General features: G+C 52.5%; 1 protein-coding gene across 3 annotated transcripts in view; it reads right to left on the reverse strand.

Annotated features, from left to right (window-relative positions):
- TFAP4 (transcription factor AP-4) overlaps positions 1–15,750 on the reverse strand; it is a 32,574-nt gene extending 16,824 nt beyond the window's left edge. For 2 of the 3 annotated variants that reach the window (XM_024215095.2, XM_024215094.2), the window contains exons 1-4: positions 15,573–15,729; positions 5,877–6,042; positions 3,362–3,460; positions 1,836–2,006 (exon numbers count right to left, since the gene is read on the reverse strand). In XM_024215095.2, coding sequence (XP_024070863.1) covers positions 1,836–2,006; positions 3,362–3,460; positions 5,877–6,042; positions 15,573–15,661 — 525 coding nt within the window. In that variant the 5' untranslated portion in view covers positions 15,662–15,729. Of the gene's footprint in view, positions 1–1,835; positions 2,007–3,361; positions 3,461–5,876; positions 6,043–15,572 lie in introns of all 3 variants that reach the window. The other variant, XM_024215093.3, reaches the window with a different exon arrangement.
- Between the last annotated feature and the right edge of the window lie 700 nt (positions 15,751–16,450).

The raw sequence follows: 16,450 nt of genomic DNA on the forward strand, positions 1-16,450 counted from the left end.
CTGTTACAGGATCTCTGCAACAGAAACACCCCAAGACAGCCTTGCCTTGAAACAGCCGCCTAGTTCCAAGCTAGCCTGGCCACGGCACCGTGCATTACTCCAGCGACTTCGACGTGGTCCCTGTAGTCACAGAACTGCCAAATGCACCCCTCCTTCACTAGCTGAGCCAAAATGAAATACATGAGCACGGCAATCTGGCTGGAGAGAGTTCCTAGCCCAGGTACTTCTCAGTCATGGCCCTGGTGGAATCCCAGACTGGCTTCAGCTCCAAGTCACCCATCTTGAAGAGCTTCAGTAGAAACCAGGGAAGAGCAGAATCCTCACGTGAAGAGAACGAATTTGGTGTTCCCACAGTGGGAGAGAATTTAGCATCATCCGAGTCCAGAGAGCAGCCTCAGTCAGCCTGGTTCTCTGCCTGCCCTGATGCAGGCAGCTGGAATTATCGAGGGGATTGGGGGAGGAGTTGGGAGGCCTTAGATTTGGAAAGCAGAGACATCGACATCTCCTGTGCTGGGAGAGCCAACTGCCTCAGCACAAGTGCTCCAACTCCATCTGCTGGGTCCAGGCTAGAGGGATGCTTCCAAGCAGATAAGGAAGGCCTCACTGAAACCTTGCAGGGGACCAGGAGCAATCAGGGTAGGTCACCAAGCATACACCAATACTCAGAATCCACACTCCCTCTCCCCTTTCAGTGGATGAGTTCTGGAGGGGGGAGAAACCTGAATGCCTTGATGCAAAGCTGCCTGGAGCCAGGGCCCTCAGGGAGGGAGTGTCAGCACCTCCATCTCGACTGTGGAGGTTCCACCTCATTCATGACCTAGAGCTCTGCATCCAGGCTTCAAGCCCTGAAGGCCCAAGTGCACCAAGGAGCCAGCACTGGACATAGCCCGTGGCTTCAATGGGAATGGAGCTGTGTGCTTCACTGGACCTAGCAGTTCACAGGCCAGTCTGCACCATCACCGGGTGCAAGCGCAGTTTGGTGCTCCGCTGTCTTGACTAGCTCAGGGCTGAATTTTGAAGTTTACCCTTTGAAACACTCGGGGCCAGCCTCAGACTGGACTTCCAGGAGTCTCCCTGGAGACGCCCCACATTTCAATGCCATGAGCAAAACTTGTAGACAACAGCCACCCTGCACATCCTGGCCTAGGGAGATAGCACAGGCATCCATCACAGACACAGCTCTGCCACACAGACGTGACCTGGAGGTAAGGAGCAGCCCTGCTCCACCTTCCGACGCACACCAGCGAAGACATGGAGTGTCAAGAGACACGAGCGCGCCAAGCAAGGCTGAGGCTGATGTAGCCCATCAGAGCTCTGGCTGTAAGAACATGCTGTGGCCACAGAACGTAGGCAACTGACAGGCAAACAATGACATGGGCAGCAACAGCACGTCAGGAGCTCCTTAGCCAAGGGGGGAAATGGCTGGAACACTGGGAAGGCAGCGTGTATATCCTTCAGGACATGGCACACAGCGTCCGGCAGAGTGCCAGGATCCCACTCCACCTGCTTACAAATTGCAGTCACTTCACCAAGACAAAGATTCCTGGCAGATGGTACTTCAGAGAAATTAGTGTCTCAGCACATCTCATCTGTGTTGAGCTGCCATTGTGCACTAGAGGGCGCCACAAGACTGCAGACTGCCTCCACCACCCTGCTGAGAGCACAAGGGAGCCAGGTGGTGCAGGCTGGGTCCTCTCCTTCCTCCAGTCACTACCCTGAACAGGCTCCTCAGAGGCTGTCAGTTCCCCCGGACATCCCGGCCTGGACAGCAGAGCACCCTCCCTGCACTGGCTACCTTATGTCCAGGCTGCCCACACCACCCCTACAGGCCTCACCTGCTCCTCCAGCATCATGCGGACCGACCGCTCCTTGTCAAGCTGCTGTCGGAGTTCGATCATTTCTCGGCGCAGATCCTCTGCCTTCTCGTCCTCCCAGATGTCCGGCGAGCCAATGCCCTCGTCCTTGTCCTCCGCCCGCCGCCGCTTCGGAGAGGAGCCACTGAACTCCTGCCAATCAAACACAAAATCAGAGGCAAAGGGACCAAACAGTGACCACAGGGCTTGTCAACGAACACCCTTCCATCACCACAGGGATCCCAGAGCATGCCACAGATTGCACAGCAAAATGCAGCCACCTCTGGAGTGGAACACAGTAGCACACAGGAACAGGACAGCAGCAAGCGAAGAACCCATATCGGGGTAAACGCAGGGCAGCAGTGGCAATGCTGGGAGTCAGGAGACTCCTTTTCTGTATCCAACTGTAGTCTTCAGCTTCTGAAGGGGGGATAATAACCTTTACCCCGCCCCTTTGTGAAAAAAGACCTACAGATGAAAAGAGCTACGTGCCAGCAGTTACTAATTACCCCATTGGCACTTGCCCAGACTTGGGGGTTAACACTCCTAGTGACACAGATTTCAGCAAACACTCCGGTAGAGCAGCTCATGACACCTCCAGGAGCACAGTAGTTTCCTGGCACCACGCTGGGCTCAAGACCCACGCCCAGGGAAAATGCTCTCTCCCCTCAGTCACCACCACCACTTCCTGCTGTGCCCGAGTTTTCGTCAGTTTCCCGTACAAACTCCATCTCCAGGCTTGACCCTGCTTCACTTGATAGCCAATAAGATCACAGCCAGGGACGAGCCACTGACACACTCCAGCCATACTACAGCCTTCTTGGACAACTCTCCAGAAACGCCGGAGAACTGTAACCCAGCCTATAAAAGCCATCAATATTTTGGTTACATGCGACTAGATTTACCAGTCGGCTCCCCAGCCAGGGCCCAAGTAACTGCCACACCGAAATGGAGTAGCAAGGGGATGGTGCAGCACTGTGAATGCCATCCCACCAGCGAGGGATTAAACTGAGCTCGCCTTTGGCCCTGCCAGAATATTGAAAAGCCCGCAAATGTGAGCTGTGGGCTCATCATTATCAGAGTGGAAAGTCACTGCCAACAAGGCACCTGTAGCAGCTAAGACAACTGGGATACACAGCCAGGCAGGGAAGAGGCCTATACCCAACTTCAGCATGTCACAAGGATGAGTGGCAGGAAGTCCCCCCTCCCACCCCCACAGGGTTTCCACTCCTGATCTGGAAGAGTCTGGGGGAGAAGCAAGAGGCCTGACTGGCCACGCACCCAGAGAGAGCAGAATAACTCCAACAGGTGACCCACAGAGAGACCCAGCGACATTCCATCAGCTAACCAGTACTGTGGGGTGTGGATGGGCGAGAGAGGATTACACTGGGCAATAACTAATGCTTCTCATGCTGGCCAAGGGGCATGGGTTATTCCGTGTTCTGGAGCTTTCCTGGCAGAGAGATAGGAAAGGGGAATAGCGGAGAGAAAAGCAGCAGCTGCACTACCTGGATGAACCGCTTGAGCTGTGTGTTCTGCTGCAGTAACCGAGTCTTCTCCTGCTCCAGAGAGAAGATGTATTCAGCTGTTTGCTGGAGAATCGCCGCCTGGGGAGAACCAGCAAAGAGGGTTAGTGGCACAGGAAGGTCAGTGTGTCAAGCCATCTCCCCTCTCATGCCCCCCACCCCTCAATATCCCCCCCCCCCCCACCAACGAATATAACCAGAGATTTTTTTCGTGTGCCTCTTCCAAAAAGAATGTCAGACAGCTGGAGTCCTTGCACCAAATGGCGACTTGGGGTAGAAGACAAACTACCACTGCTCCCAGATTAACTCTTCCATCAGTGTAGTAGCGCCACGTGAAGATGAGTCCCCTGTCATCTGCCTCCCAGGCCCCTAAGCCACAAGTGTTCCCCACTCAAGCCCTGACCAGACCGAGCACTTTATAACCACACCTCAGTGCTTGTGAAGTGCTAAAAGGAGCTCCCCCCAGACACTGAAATGCACCTTGGCCCTCGGTGCACTGGTGGTAGCCGTGAGCCACTCCTTCCCCAGCTGGAGCCCCAACTTGTTCTGGGCGTGCCTTTACACCTGCTCCTAGCACTCTGCCAATGGGCCATGCCAGCATCAGCCTCCTAGACCACTCACAGCATGCTTGCTGCCTCCTGGAAGCTCCAGAGCCCATGCCCCAAAGAGTAAGGGGTTAGCATCTGAGAGTTACTTGGTGGCCTGCGATGCAAGTTGCTTGGTCTCAGCCCAATTCCTAGTGGACAAGTTTCCATGTTACAAAAATCTACCAGTGTATACAGCACTAACCGGCCCCTTTGATCTCAGTCTGAGGAGAACTGAATGAGACTTCAAGTCCCCTCTCCTCCATGGGGAGGGCATTCTCTCCAGGTCAGCTAGGCACAATGGCAGGGCAACATGGGAGATGCCCATGCTGCACCAATAAACAGAAGACTACACACACCCCAACCACCACCTTTTCTTTCTGGAAGCATCATTAGCAGCTGCCTAGTTAGCACGGCAGAAGCAGCATTTACAGCCCTGCGTAAGGATGAAAGCAAACGTGTGACAACATTCTCGCACCAAGGGGATACGTGGGGTGGGCTGCAGGGCTCCACGTAAGTCACGGGATCATTTCGCAATCTGAAGGGGTTAAATTAATCCTTTTTGAACAGCAGGGATGGTGTCTACCATTGTTCAGATGCCTGCGATTTTTTACAAGACATTTCAGGTGCAAAAGTAGAGCCACAGCTTGCTATGGCTTTCCATGAGACGTCCACAGCAGCATCCATAAATAGCAGCTGCAAAGACCAAAGTTACTAGCACTATTTGCCACAACTTTATATGCTCCAGGAAGGCCAAGGGAGAACAGAGCAAGCCAGGTAGCCCAGACACCAGGGGGAACTTTAGCAACACCACGATTTAGGAGCTCCTAAACCCTGCTGGGCTCCTTGGTCTTATATTAGTAGAAATTAAGTGCTTCAGTGCCTAACTGGCTACGTGCATAGGCCATGATATGCTTCAGCGGAAGCCAGTTTGCTCGCAAGAAGCTGTAAGGGGCTCACTGGCAAAAGAATCCCATCCTGCAAAGCCCAGGAACTCTTAAAGATAAGAGACTCTGCTCCTTGTCTCCCGCAGAGCTCCTAAGTCTTGCAGGAGATGGGAAAGGGCTCTCAGCTCTCTAGGGTTTAAGATACTTCTAAACCCCACCCCAAAATGTATGAATGAGTCCTGTCAACACCACCACTCCCTGCTCCAGAACTCCTGGGAGGAATTGCTCAGGACAGAAGCAGCGCTGGGACTTTTGGCTCCGGGACCTAGCATCAACGTATGCACGCAGAGCGTTCCATGTTTATGCCACCCTGATTGTTTCAATGTCCCGGGTATTTAAAGCACATCGCACATGCATGCCCCAGGAATTCCCCACACAGAACGTTCTATTAGCACAGGTAAAATTGCTTCACTGGTAACAGCCTCATATGAGGCAACAAGACCATCAGTTTTACAATCCCTACTCACTAAAGAGCAGGGAAGTGGCCAGTGATGGTAATTTACCTAAATATTCCAGTTATCTTGCCACGCCACTCATTGGTTTGACATGAAAAATGCAACCTGCATATTTGTTCTACAACACATCTACAAACTCTTAACATATCAATCACTAGTGTAGTCTATGAATTGCAAGGCTAACGGAACATCTATATTACTTACCTTTGCTATAATTTCAGTGCTCACGTTACCTTCCCCCCCTCCAAGTTCTCATCTCATTACATAATCACAAGAGCAACCTTAACTACAAGCTGAAGTTTTCTGAGTGAGCTTATTTTACTTAGAGACTTTTTTAGATCCACATAGTTGGGAGGTTTAGTTACTTAATGACAGAATGTCACTGCTACAAAGCAATGGGTCAGCAACAAATTAATAGCTAGAGGATCCTGGTAGCTCAGACAGAATCTGGAGACCGACCCTGGGGCACGTGCACACCCTCACAGCCATACAGACACAGACTCCCCCTCACCTTACTGAGCTTCTCCCCATCTGTGTGTGGAATGAGGGTTTTTAGAGACTGGAAGCCGGCATTGATGCTCTGCATCCGCCTTCGCTCGTTGCTGTTTGCGATTTCTCTGCGTATCCGCCGCTCCTGATCCCGCTGGGTCTCTGGGGTCAGTGGGATGTTGGCCAGGCTGTGTGTGAGAGAGAGAGAGAGAGAGAGAGAGAGAGAGAGAGTTAACGAGGACAGCCAATGCTCAAGGGCCCCCACTCCCAACCTGCAGATGGAGGTTCACTCTTACCATGATGATATATTGCATTAGAGGAAAGAACCCCAGAGGGTGCTCTTCCTAGATGCTACCTGTTTTGCAAGGACCAGATTGGTATGCACAGAAACTTTCAGGGAACCAAACAAAAGACTATTCTCCTGAGATGGAGAAGCAGCCATTCCTGCACTTCACCACAAGCTATGGATCTACAGTCCTTTTTCCAGGCAGTGATCATAACTTGAGAGCACACCTGCACCTGGAGTAGGGCGGGGGTCATTTTCATGACAATTTGGAGGTGTCCGGGGAAAGTGGCTAATCCAAATTGAGGCTAGAACTCAGTCCCTAGGTCCTTCTCCAGGTATTTAAATTCAAGGATTGCTGGGACCCTGCATTTTAAGATCTGCCACATGGGACAGTCCTGCAAGTAAAGATGGTGCTGATCCTCCTGAAGGAAAGACAGAAACCTAGTCAGTGTCAGTCACTCCCTCTTGGGCCACTGTGCCTCCAGAAACTAACCAGACCCCGTCAGCCTCATACTTCCTACCTAAAGCACTTTCTGCCCAGAAGAGGCAGAGGACAAGGTGCTGCTGCCCTGAAGGTCAGAGCAGTATCCATGTGATTTTAGGGCAGAGGGAGGGAAGAGCTAGGAATGGGGACCACACCTGGGAGGGACACCACAGCATTCCAGTGGTTGGGGGAGCAATCAGCTTTCCAAACTGAGTCCCAGAGAAAGTGAGAAACTAACTGCTTTGGAACTCTGCTCCTATTAATGGCAACAGTTTGAGCCTAAAGCGAGGTGGGGGAAAAGAGGAGTTTCCCCATCCTCACTGCAAGCAGAAGGTGGGATTCAAAGTCTGTCCACTCCCCAATTCTCATTCTACATCCACACCACCGCAGGCTGGGATCTCTTGCAACCTCCAGAGCTATGCAGGATCAGGGCAGAACAAAGCTTGGCTAGGAGGCCACTAAAGAAAATCCAAGGTGCTGAAGAAAGTGGTGACGCAGTAGGTGGCACTCCTCCCTGAATTAATATTAAAAACACCCAATGCCCCGGCATGAGACTAAGGACCCTGCATCTTTCAGATGAGGCTTAGAACGGAGGGCCTGGACATACGTATTCATTAGGGCCCAGGGTACCTCTTGTAAGACAAGGTGTCAGCCCCAGCATCCTGCCCAACTTCTAACTTGGTCATTACATTCTACTTCATTGAACAACCCATTCACTTTCAACTGGACACAGTGGCCTCTCCTTGCTTTCCTACCCTGCTGTGGACTGGTCACCTGCACTATGAAATGGCTAGGTTCAGTCCCTGCGGGGCTCTCTTTCACCAGTTGACACAATGACTCCAATACAGAAAGATGGGAAGAGTCTTTGGAATCCTTCAGTTCAAAGGTGCTAAGCAAGACCAAGGTAAAGGGACCCTCCGGTACCAGCAGAGCCGAGCCAGGCCCTGAGCTGGTCACTGCAGCAGCTGAGGAGTCACAGCTCCTCCAGGATGGAGCTGTGACTCCTCAGCTGCTGCAGTGACCAGTGTTTGAGGGCTGCTGAAAGGTGCAGGGCTGGGCAGGGAAGCGGGAGGATTAAAAGATTAAAAGAGCTTGTGAGCTGCAGCAAGGGCCTCTGGTTACTCACCATCCTTCCCCCCCCCCGCCCCCATGGTAAGAAAGAGGCAAGCATCTAAGCTGAGGTCCCTGCAGGGCCAGCCTGTGTGTGTGGCCCTGGTAGAATCGGATGAGAGGCCCCCTCCCCCTCCTGCTGATGGCTTCCAGATGATCACTCCCAGCAGAGGCAGCCCCCACCCCACCCAAAGCCACGGCTCCCGCCTGCTTCCTGCTGCCTCCGCTGCGCGTTCCGTTCCCGAGTGATCTGGCAGACTGGCCAGGAAAACACTTCCCACACCAACCACCACCAAGCAGCTAGCTGGAGGGAGAGAAGGAGGAAGAAACACTGGGGTCAGTCCTGCGAGGGAACATGGGCTTGACCATGACCGGCTCACAAGTTTTTAAAACCCTGTCTACACTAGTGTTTAAAACCATGCCAACCCATATTCCTATTCCAGACTTTTCCTCAACAGACGGCATTTTTGAGGCCTGGGGGAGGAAAAGAGAACTGGATGACTTAAAATATATTCTGTATTAGGGTTATTAAAACCAAAAGAGGAAGTTGAACTCCACAACGAGGTGAAGCAGTGTTTACACAGCAACCCCAGCTCTGGATCTACCCCTCCATACTTTCCAGGCAACGCACGACCAGCAGCCTCACCCTCCTAACAAACCTGCCCATGTGGCCCATCTCACAGAGCAACTGGAGACTGATCCATGGCCCAGGCCTTGGAATAGCAATCCTGGCCCACTGCCAGACACACAACGCTTTAGGAAAGACCAGTGGCAATTTCAAAGGTCACATACCTTGCAAATCACCTAAAAGCTTTAGGCCATTGGAGAGCTGGGAATGCTACTTAATGCTAAAGAGGTGGTTTCTAGCCCTGACCAGCCATGAGATGCATGCCTTTAAAAAACCACAGACCACATCTTTCTGATTACTATCTTGCATTTCTTGTATTTTCCCATCACGATGTTAGTAGCCGCTATATCAAGAATTAGACTTGGAAAGCAGCTTTCTAAGGGTATGGACTATTCCATTATGTATGTATGATAGCCAAGACTGCATGAGAATTCAGTTACTAAAGTCATGCTGGAATTCAAGAACAATGAAAATTGCACTTCCAGCCACCTGCTATCCACTGCCACTTGTTAACAGCCAGCAAGATCTCAGCCCCTGAGAGATTCCGTATTAACTCACCCTGACAGCCACTTTCCTCTCTGTTAACTACCCTGATGTGTCTTGCAGTCACCAGTCCTGGCCAGCTGTGTCAAGCACACTACAATCAACCTGCAAAGACAGCCAGCAAAGAAAGACACCACAAGTGCTAGGAGATCCTCAGATAGAAGGAGCTATACAAATGCAAAGTATTAAAGACTAGCAACTGTTTCCTAGAGTGAAGAAAGATCACATCGCTTGAAATTGCAGGTAGAGATTTACGGTTTATTTGCCCATTTTTGTTCAGGTTATACAACAGAAGTGCAGAGAGAGCTAATGGGGGTGATCCAATACATGAGGTATGAGCCAGCCCCTGGGCACAACAGGACCAGAGACTCAGCCAGACCTCTCAATCTTCTCCTTTCGTGGGCTGAAGTCCAACTTCTAAGGTCACCGCTAAGGGTGGGGTCAGTAGCCAGTAGTGTCAAGTCATAAAGAAGCTGCTGAACTTCACGGCAGCACCCACAAGTTCATCACATCACAGCCAAGGTGACAGGAGAGAAAAGAGCAAAGCCCCTGGACAAGAGCTCTGCATTATATAACTGACACGTTCTTACCACCCCAGGAAGCAGAAGGCTCCGAAAGCCAGAGCCCCAAGGGAGGAGCGACAAGAGAACCGAGACTAGGGTTCATGCCACAAGAGTGCGATATTAAAGCACAGTTCTGTTCTGAAAAGCAGCTGTCAGACCTGTGCCCATGTTTATTCAGGGTCCCCTAAAGTACATTCTGGCTCGCATTAGCCCAGCGAGCACAGGTCTGCTCTATTCAGTCTTGCACACCAGGTTTCTTAACTAAATCAACTGCTGAGCCAAATTCCACCTTCAACTTTTCCTGAGCAACTCTAGTGAAGGCAATGGGATTGCACAAGTATCACTCAGAGCCATGCATCTGGCAGTGCCTTGGTTGAGGAAGATGGGCAAGAAGGAACCCAGCTTGTCTCTCAGAGTTCACAGCCTGACAGTTAGGGGAAATACCTTCTTACGCCACAGTCACTGAACATGGAACCCCATTGTGCTATTGGTCACACAGCAAGAGTGAAAAAAGCACAAGTGAAAGCACAGTTGAAAGTACATGACTATTCACCAAATATATTCAGAAGGATCTGAAGACAAGACAAGACAGTCTCTCACTGCTAACCCTAAGGCCACTTCCCCACTCAAGACAAACAATCTTGCAGATCAGCTCTGGCCCTGCAGGTGGATAGCAGGGCTTCATGGGGCAAGCATGACTCCAGTGCAGGTGCAGGCAGGACCATTGAGAAGGCTGCTCTGGGGGCCCTCACCTTTCATTCCCACTATTGTGAAACATCCCCATGGGAACAGTCATCTTATTTCTACATGCTAAGAAGCCACAGTCTCTGAGCTCACACAGCACGAATCACCTTCTCTGGGGGAAGGGACAACAGTGATGAAATGGACCAGCCAAAAATGGATCCCTCAGATTGGATATTGCAGCGGGCTCACAACTTATCTCCAAGAAAGCTGACAGAATTGGTTGCATTGGGGATGTTGGAGAAGGGCCTAGCATGACCCCAGGCATTCCTTCATTTCCTGATGAAGTGCAGTCAACAGTCGCAACTGAATTCTCCTCAGATGCCAAGGGCATCCCATAAGTCACTAAACCTAGACTCCCGGAGTGCTAGGTGACATGCCACAAAGGATTCTGGGACACACAAGGAGGACCTGGTTCCTAGCAGCGGAGCGTGGGGTCACGTACTCCTTGCGGTTCATCAGGGAACAGCAATGCAGCCCTATACTCTGCATCAGAGACAATAAGTGATGAGGCAGAAGCAGAGTAACAAGAATTCCACCTCCACTTTATACTTTTTGGGCGGGGGGCGGGGGGGGGGTAAATAAGTATCCCTGGGCTGAGAAGGGTTAAGTCGGCTTGGGAAAAGCCATTTATCCAGCTGCATCTTGAATCTACTCAACATTGCAGAATGTAGGCACATACATAGTCACTTTGGCCACTGTCCAGAATAGGAGCTGAACTTGCTCTGCAAACCACACCACAGCTCCTGTCCGAAAGAGGGCATTTTAACTGTATGAGCTAGGAGAAGGCAGCCAGGCTATTTTACAGAGGCAGAGGGGGAAAGACACTTGTATGGAGAGAGGGATCTTACACTGTGCCCTGAAAGTAACAAGATTCACGCTCAAACCTGAACTGTGGCATAGGCAGTTCCAGTCTGGGGCCCTCCACCTCCAGCACTATAGCTCTACGCTGGGGATTGTCAGCGAAAATCTCAGTTGATGCAGCAGACAAAACATCAGGTAAATGGAGAGCGAGAGGAGCAAAGAGGAGCAGGAGCAAAAGGTATAGTAGTCACAGCAGGTAGGTCACAAACTCCAGTGAACACAGCTATGGCTGAGTAAAACTGATATTGGGGAGGAATAAGGGATTACATTGGGATAGGGGATCAAACTCTTTCTGATTACACCACTCATTACAGGAAATAAGGAGGCAAGAACAGACTGCAGAAAGAGAGAAGGATATAACAACCCCTCTGACATATATTGAGGTTAACTCTTTCCTACCCTGCATCCTCACAAAACCAGTGATCCCACAAACTCCCCCTGGATCGGTCCAGAAATACCCTGGTCGGTGCCCACAAGCCAGAAGGCCAAGCAGCAGGACTTCCTCTAACCCAGGCTTGGCCGGAACAAGACCCACTAGCCCAACTGTTCTACACCAAAAATCCCAAGCCATCCTCATCTTTAACGAGGCAGTGATCTGCTCCATTCTGGCCTGAGCTGGGCCTGTAGCCTCTCTGATCATCATCCCCATATTAAAGATGGAGCAGATTGCAGATGCCTACTTTATTTTTTTATTTTATTTTTTTTGCAAGTGCAACCCTGAAGTTTTGCCTGTGGCCGCTATGGCTTTCCTTTGAGCACAAGTATGAGCCCCAGCTCCTATCTGTGTCTGGGAGAGTCTAAACCTTTGGCCCATGAGGAAATTAGACTAAGGCGGCTCAAGAGGGGCATCTAGGAAGCAGAGGTTCTTAAGAAGAGAGAAAGACGAAGAGCCCATTTCCTCATCGGGGACCTCTCATAACCTTCCCCCAAACTGTTCTTCCTGGGGAAAGACTTTTTAAAAAAGTGACAGAACTAAACAGAGAAAAATGCATTTAGAAGCTAGCCTGGTGGATTAAATAGGACAGTGGAAGTTAGTACCTTGATCTTTTACCTTGGGAGGCTAGAGTGCAGATTTAGACATCTGTCACAAATAAAGCAAGTTCAATGGATTTTCATGTGAGTCCCTTCAGACATTTATTCATAGCCCCTTCCCCCCCACACGCAAAAATACAATTCAATCTGACTCAGTCTCTGCTCAAAAGTGATCCAGCGCAGGGTAGGACGCTGCAGATGAGAAGCAAGGTTCTTTCATACAGCTAGGCAGGAAGAAGCTTGCATAGAACCAGCCTACACCATACCAGGCTCTAATCTACTGGATCAGAAGACTACCAATTGCACGTAAGTCTCTGACAGAGGACCACTTCTGCTCCAGGTTTCATTTACAGGGGAGAGGAAACCGACATAAACCAGTGTTGACATACGGAGTCTTGGACTAGAACTCGCAGCACAGCATTAGGGAATTCTATGGCAGCATCATGAAATATCTGTAACTTCACCCAGACCTGAAGATGAGCTCTGTATAAGCGCGAAAGCTTGTCTCTCTCACCAACAGACTTTGGTCCCCACCCTCCTTGTCTCTGTAACTTCAGCTCTCATTTAGTTGGGAATAAATAAAATAACCACACTTTACTTGGAAGATACCTGCATGCTAAGTACAAACACTGGCTAGTCATTCAGCAGAATAAAGCTGCTATAAAACAGCTGAAGGGAGACAAGTCAGTCTAAACAAAAGGCAGTTCTCACTGGAGATTCTTGAAGTTATATACTTAGTGTGAGACTCACTTAATCAATAAACCAGTCTCCAGACACTGAAGATATGGAGACGTAAGCAGTAGTCAGTCTTCCAGCCTGTATACCAATGACTTGTTCATCAGTCTGAAGGTGGTATTTGAAAACAGGTTCACTCTCACCAGTGCTAGTTATTCCTGCACAAGTGTACCCAAACTAATAAGTCTCAGAATAAAATGAAATTCCTACAGAAAGTGATCATAGGGTTTCTACGAACCCAGGATATTCCAAAGAACTCTAGGGATACAGCCTTCCTACAGCGTTCCGGGTGTTTAAGTAGAACTTCATCTTCTCCTTCAGCAGTGAAACAGACTATGGGAAGTCATCCCCTTACAGTCTAAGACGTTAATGTCATCCTGGTGTCAAGTAGAAAATGTTCCAATCACCAAGTGAAAGCAAAGATACAAACCTGTTCTGTCTCTCACAAAAGTTGTGGTGGTTTTATTAATCTAAAACAAATGCATCTCAGTGCTCCCCCCTCCCCCCAACAATAAAAAATAAAATTTAGAAATAACACCCTTGGGCAACTATTCTGTAACTATCTAATGTGTGTGAAACTGAAAAGATGCAGATTTTATTCTCAAGCCTCCCAGGGGATGAGTGAATACATTGTTCTGTAAAATTCTACACAAAATAATGGTCAGTGCCCGTCTAAGCATGATATCCTAGATCAGGGGTTCTTAACCTTTTTCTTCCCAAGGTCCCCCCCACATGCTATAAAACCTCCACAGCCCACCTGTGCCACAACAACTGTTTTCTACACAGAAAAGCCAGGGCTGGCGTTCAGGGGTAGCACGCAGAGCAATTGCCACAGGGCGCCTCACACAGTTGCTCAGGCTTCTGCTTCAGCCTCAGGTGGCAGGCTCAGGGCCCTGGGCTTCAGCCCTGCACAGCAGGGCTTAGGCTTTCTGCCCTGGGCCCCAGCGAGTCTAACACCGGTCCTGCTTGACAGATCCTCTAAAAACCTGCTCGTGGCCCCCGGACCTCTGGTTGAGAACCACTGTTCTAGATGAATACAGCTTCAAGGTGCTCATGGAAGGATTCCTTTTTCCTATCCTAAACTTCTAGAAAGCTTAATGAGCCACAGAAAGAATACTGTTGGTGGCACCCTTCCGGGCAGGCCTTCAAACACAGGTTATAATCTCCACTGCGATTAACTAAAGATGGCCATCACCACCTGTCCAGCACCGATATTTGAGCAGGAAATAGGCCAGCTGTGAGACATTTCAAATAAAGCCAGCATCCTGTAGGCAGAGAGAAGCTTATATTTTAGTGCTGCTCCCACAATTAAGAGAATATCCTGAAGGTACTTTTAAAAATATATATGTATTAGTTTATGCTAAGGTACGAAGCAATTCCATACGGCAAAGACTACACCAAATTGTGATCCTCAATATTTACAATAGCATGAAGGACAATTTCCTTCTCATGATGCAAGCTGCTCAATAGCAGGTCCCCCTTTGTAAATGGATCCAAATTAGTTACAGCATGTGTGTATTCTGGCTACTTCCCTCCCAGTTTTCATTCTGAAGATTAGTACACAAGTGTAAGAGTCCAACTCTTTCTATACAGCAAATCCCTCCAGGCCACTAAGATGGGCAAGAGTGTGAAAGAAGATGATGAAAAGGACTTTCTGGAGCCTTGCTTAGCACATCCGTTTAGACCTTTCCGGTATCCATACAGCTGGTAATTTGCATATCCCCAATTTGTAAATGGAACATCTTTCTGGAGGCACTAGGAGAGTTTCCCCACTGCATGTACTAACTTAACACCTTGTTCTTGCCATAGCGATGCTGTTTAACTTAGTCAACCAACAGTGGATCTCCAAGGTCCAAATATACAGGGGGGCATTAATGTGCCGGGGGGGGAGGGGGGAAAAGAGAGAACCAGTTTCGGGTGGTACCATTCCTGCCTCCCCAGGTGGCCCCGACACAGGTTCAATGGGTACTCCCGGCCCCGCACAGCGGTGCTGCCCGCGGGCTGTGTGCCCAGCCCAGCGGGGAGTGCATCTCCACGTGCAGCCCGCACGCGGCTCCGGGCTCGTTCGGGGCGCAGGGGCCCGGGCTGTAACCAACCCTCCAAGCAGAGGGCGCGGGCCGCCGGAGGCACCTGCCCAGCACAGTCCGCCGGAGCGGCCACATGGCCACGGTGCTGGGCCGGGCCCGCTCCTTCCCCGCAGCCTGTGGCGAGCGGCGGTTGGGCCCGCCCCTGCCAGCTGCTGCACGCATCGTAGGCCGCGCACGCGTGGGCCGGGGCGCTGCAACCCCCGCGGGGAACAGGCGGCTCCTCGCTCCGCCGCGACACTCGGCCCACACGGCCGCCAGGGCCGGCCCCGCTTTGTGCGGGGCAGCGTGGCCGGGCGCCTACATTCCCCACAGGGCCCCGGCCGCCGCACTACATGTCCCGGCGGCCCCGGCGCGCGGGCCCGCCCCCCGCGGGAGGGCTGCCGAGTCACGGCCAGGCCCCGTAGTAAACACACCCCCCTTTAAAGCTCCCCCAACATGCGGCCGGCAGGCAGGGCACGCACGGCCCGGCCCGCACCCCGGTCCGGGGGGAGGGGGGACTCGCCACAGCCGGGCGGCGCGGTGCTCCCGCCGGGCCCCGCACGCGGCCCCGAGCTTCAGCGCCACGCGCGGCCCCACGTGCTCCGGCAAGCCGCGCCGTCCGGCCCGCGCCCCGCGAGCCCCCCAGGGCGCGCGGGCGGCACCCACCTGCAGAGCCCGCCGATCACCTCCTTCTCTGACTTCCTGAAGTGCTGCAGCGCGGGCACCTTCTGCGCGGGCACCATGAAGTACTCCATGCGGGCGCCGGCCCCAGCTGAGCGCGCCGCGCCTCTGCCGCTCAAGGCGGGAAACAGCTGGTGCGAGCGCAGCGCTCCCTCCCCCGGCGGCGCCGCCTCCGCCAGCCACCGGCCCATGTAAACAAAGGACTATTTGCCGCCGCCCCGGCCCCCTCCGCGCCGCCCCCGCGGCCTCCACCGCCCCCTCGCACGCCCCCCGCAGCGCCGCGCCACCGCCCCGCAGCGACCCCGCCGCAGCCCGCGCCCCAGCGTCGCCCCCACCCGCGTCCGGGCTGCCCGGCTCCCTGCGCCACTACGGGGTGATGCGGCCCATCAGCTGACAGCTTGGCAAGCGGGGCCCGGAGCAGCCAAGGGGGGCGGGGGATGCACGACCGGGGGGAGGGGCAGAGCCGGCCCTGCGTATGGGGGGGATGCGCGAGGCAGGGTCGGCCCCACACATGGGGGGGGGGGAAGGAAATGCAAGGGGCGGAAAGGGGCAGGGCCAGCCCCGCACGGGGGAGTGGGAGAGAGGCGTAGGGCTGGCCCCGCACATGGGGGGGAGGGAATGCACGAGCAGGGGTGGCCACACATTGGGGGATGCACGCGGTGGAGGGGGGGAGGTTGGCCCCGCACATGGGGGGGAGGGAATGCACGGGCAGGGGTGGCCACACATTGGGGGATGCACGCGGTGGAGAGGGGGAGGCTGGCCCCGGACGGGGAGGGGTCAATGCACGGTGGGGGAGGATTAGCCCTGCAGATGGGGCGATGCACACGAGGCAGGGTCGACTCCACACATGGGGGGGGGGGGGG

The sequence above is a fragment of the Terrapene carolina genome, unplaced genomic scaffold (assembly GCF_002925995.2).
Source record: "Terrapene carolina triunguis isolate 2854851 unplaced genomic scaffold, T_m_triunguis-2.0 Scaffold695, whole genome shotgun sequence".
NCBI classification, from domain to species: domain Eukaryota; kingdom Metazoa; phylum Chordata; order Testudines; family Emydidae; genus Terrapene; species Terrapene triunguis.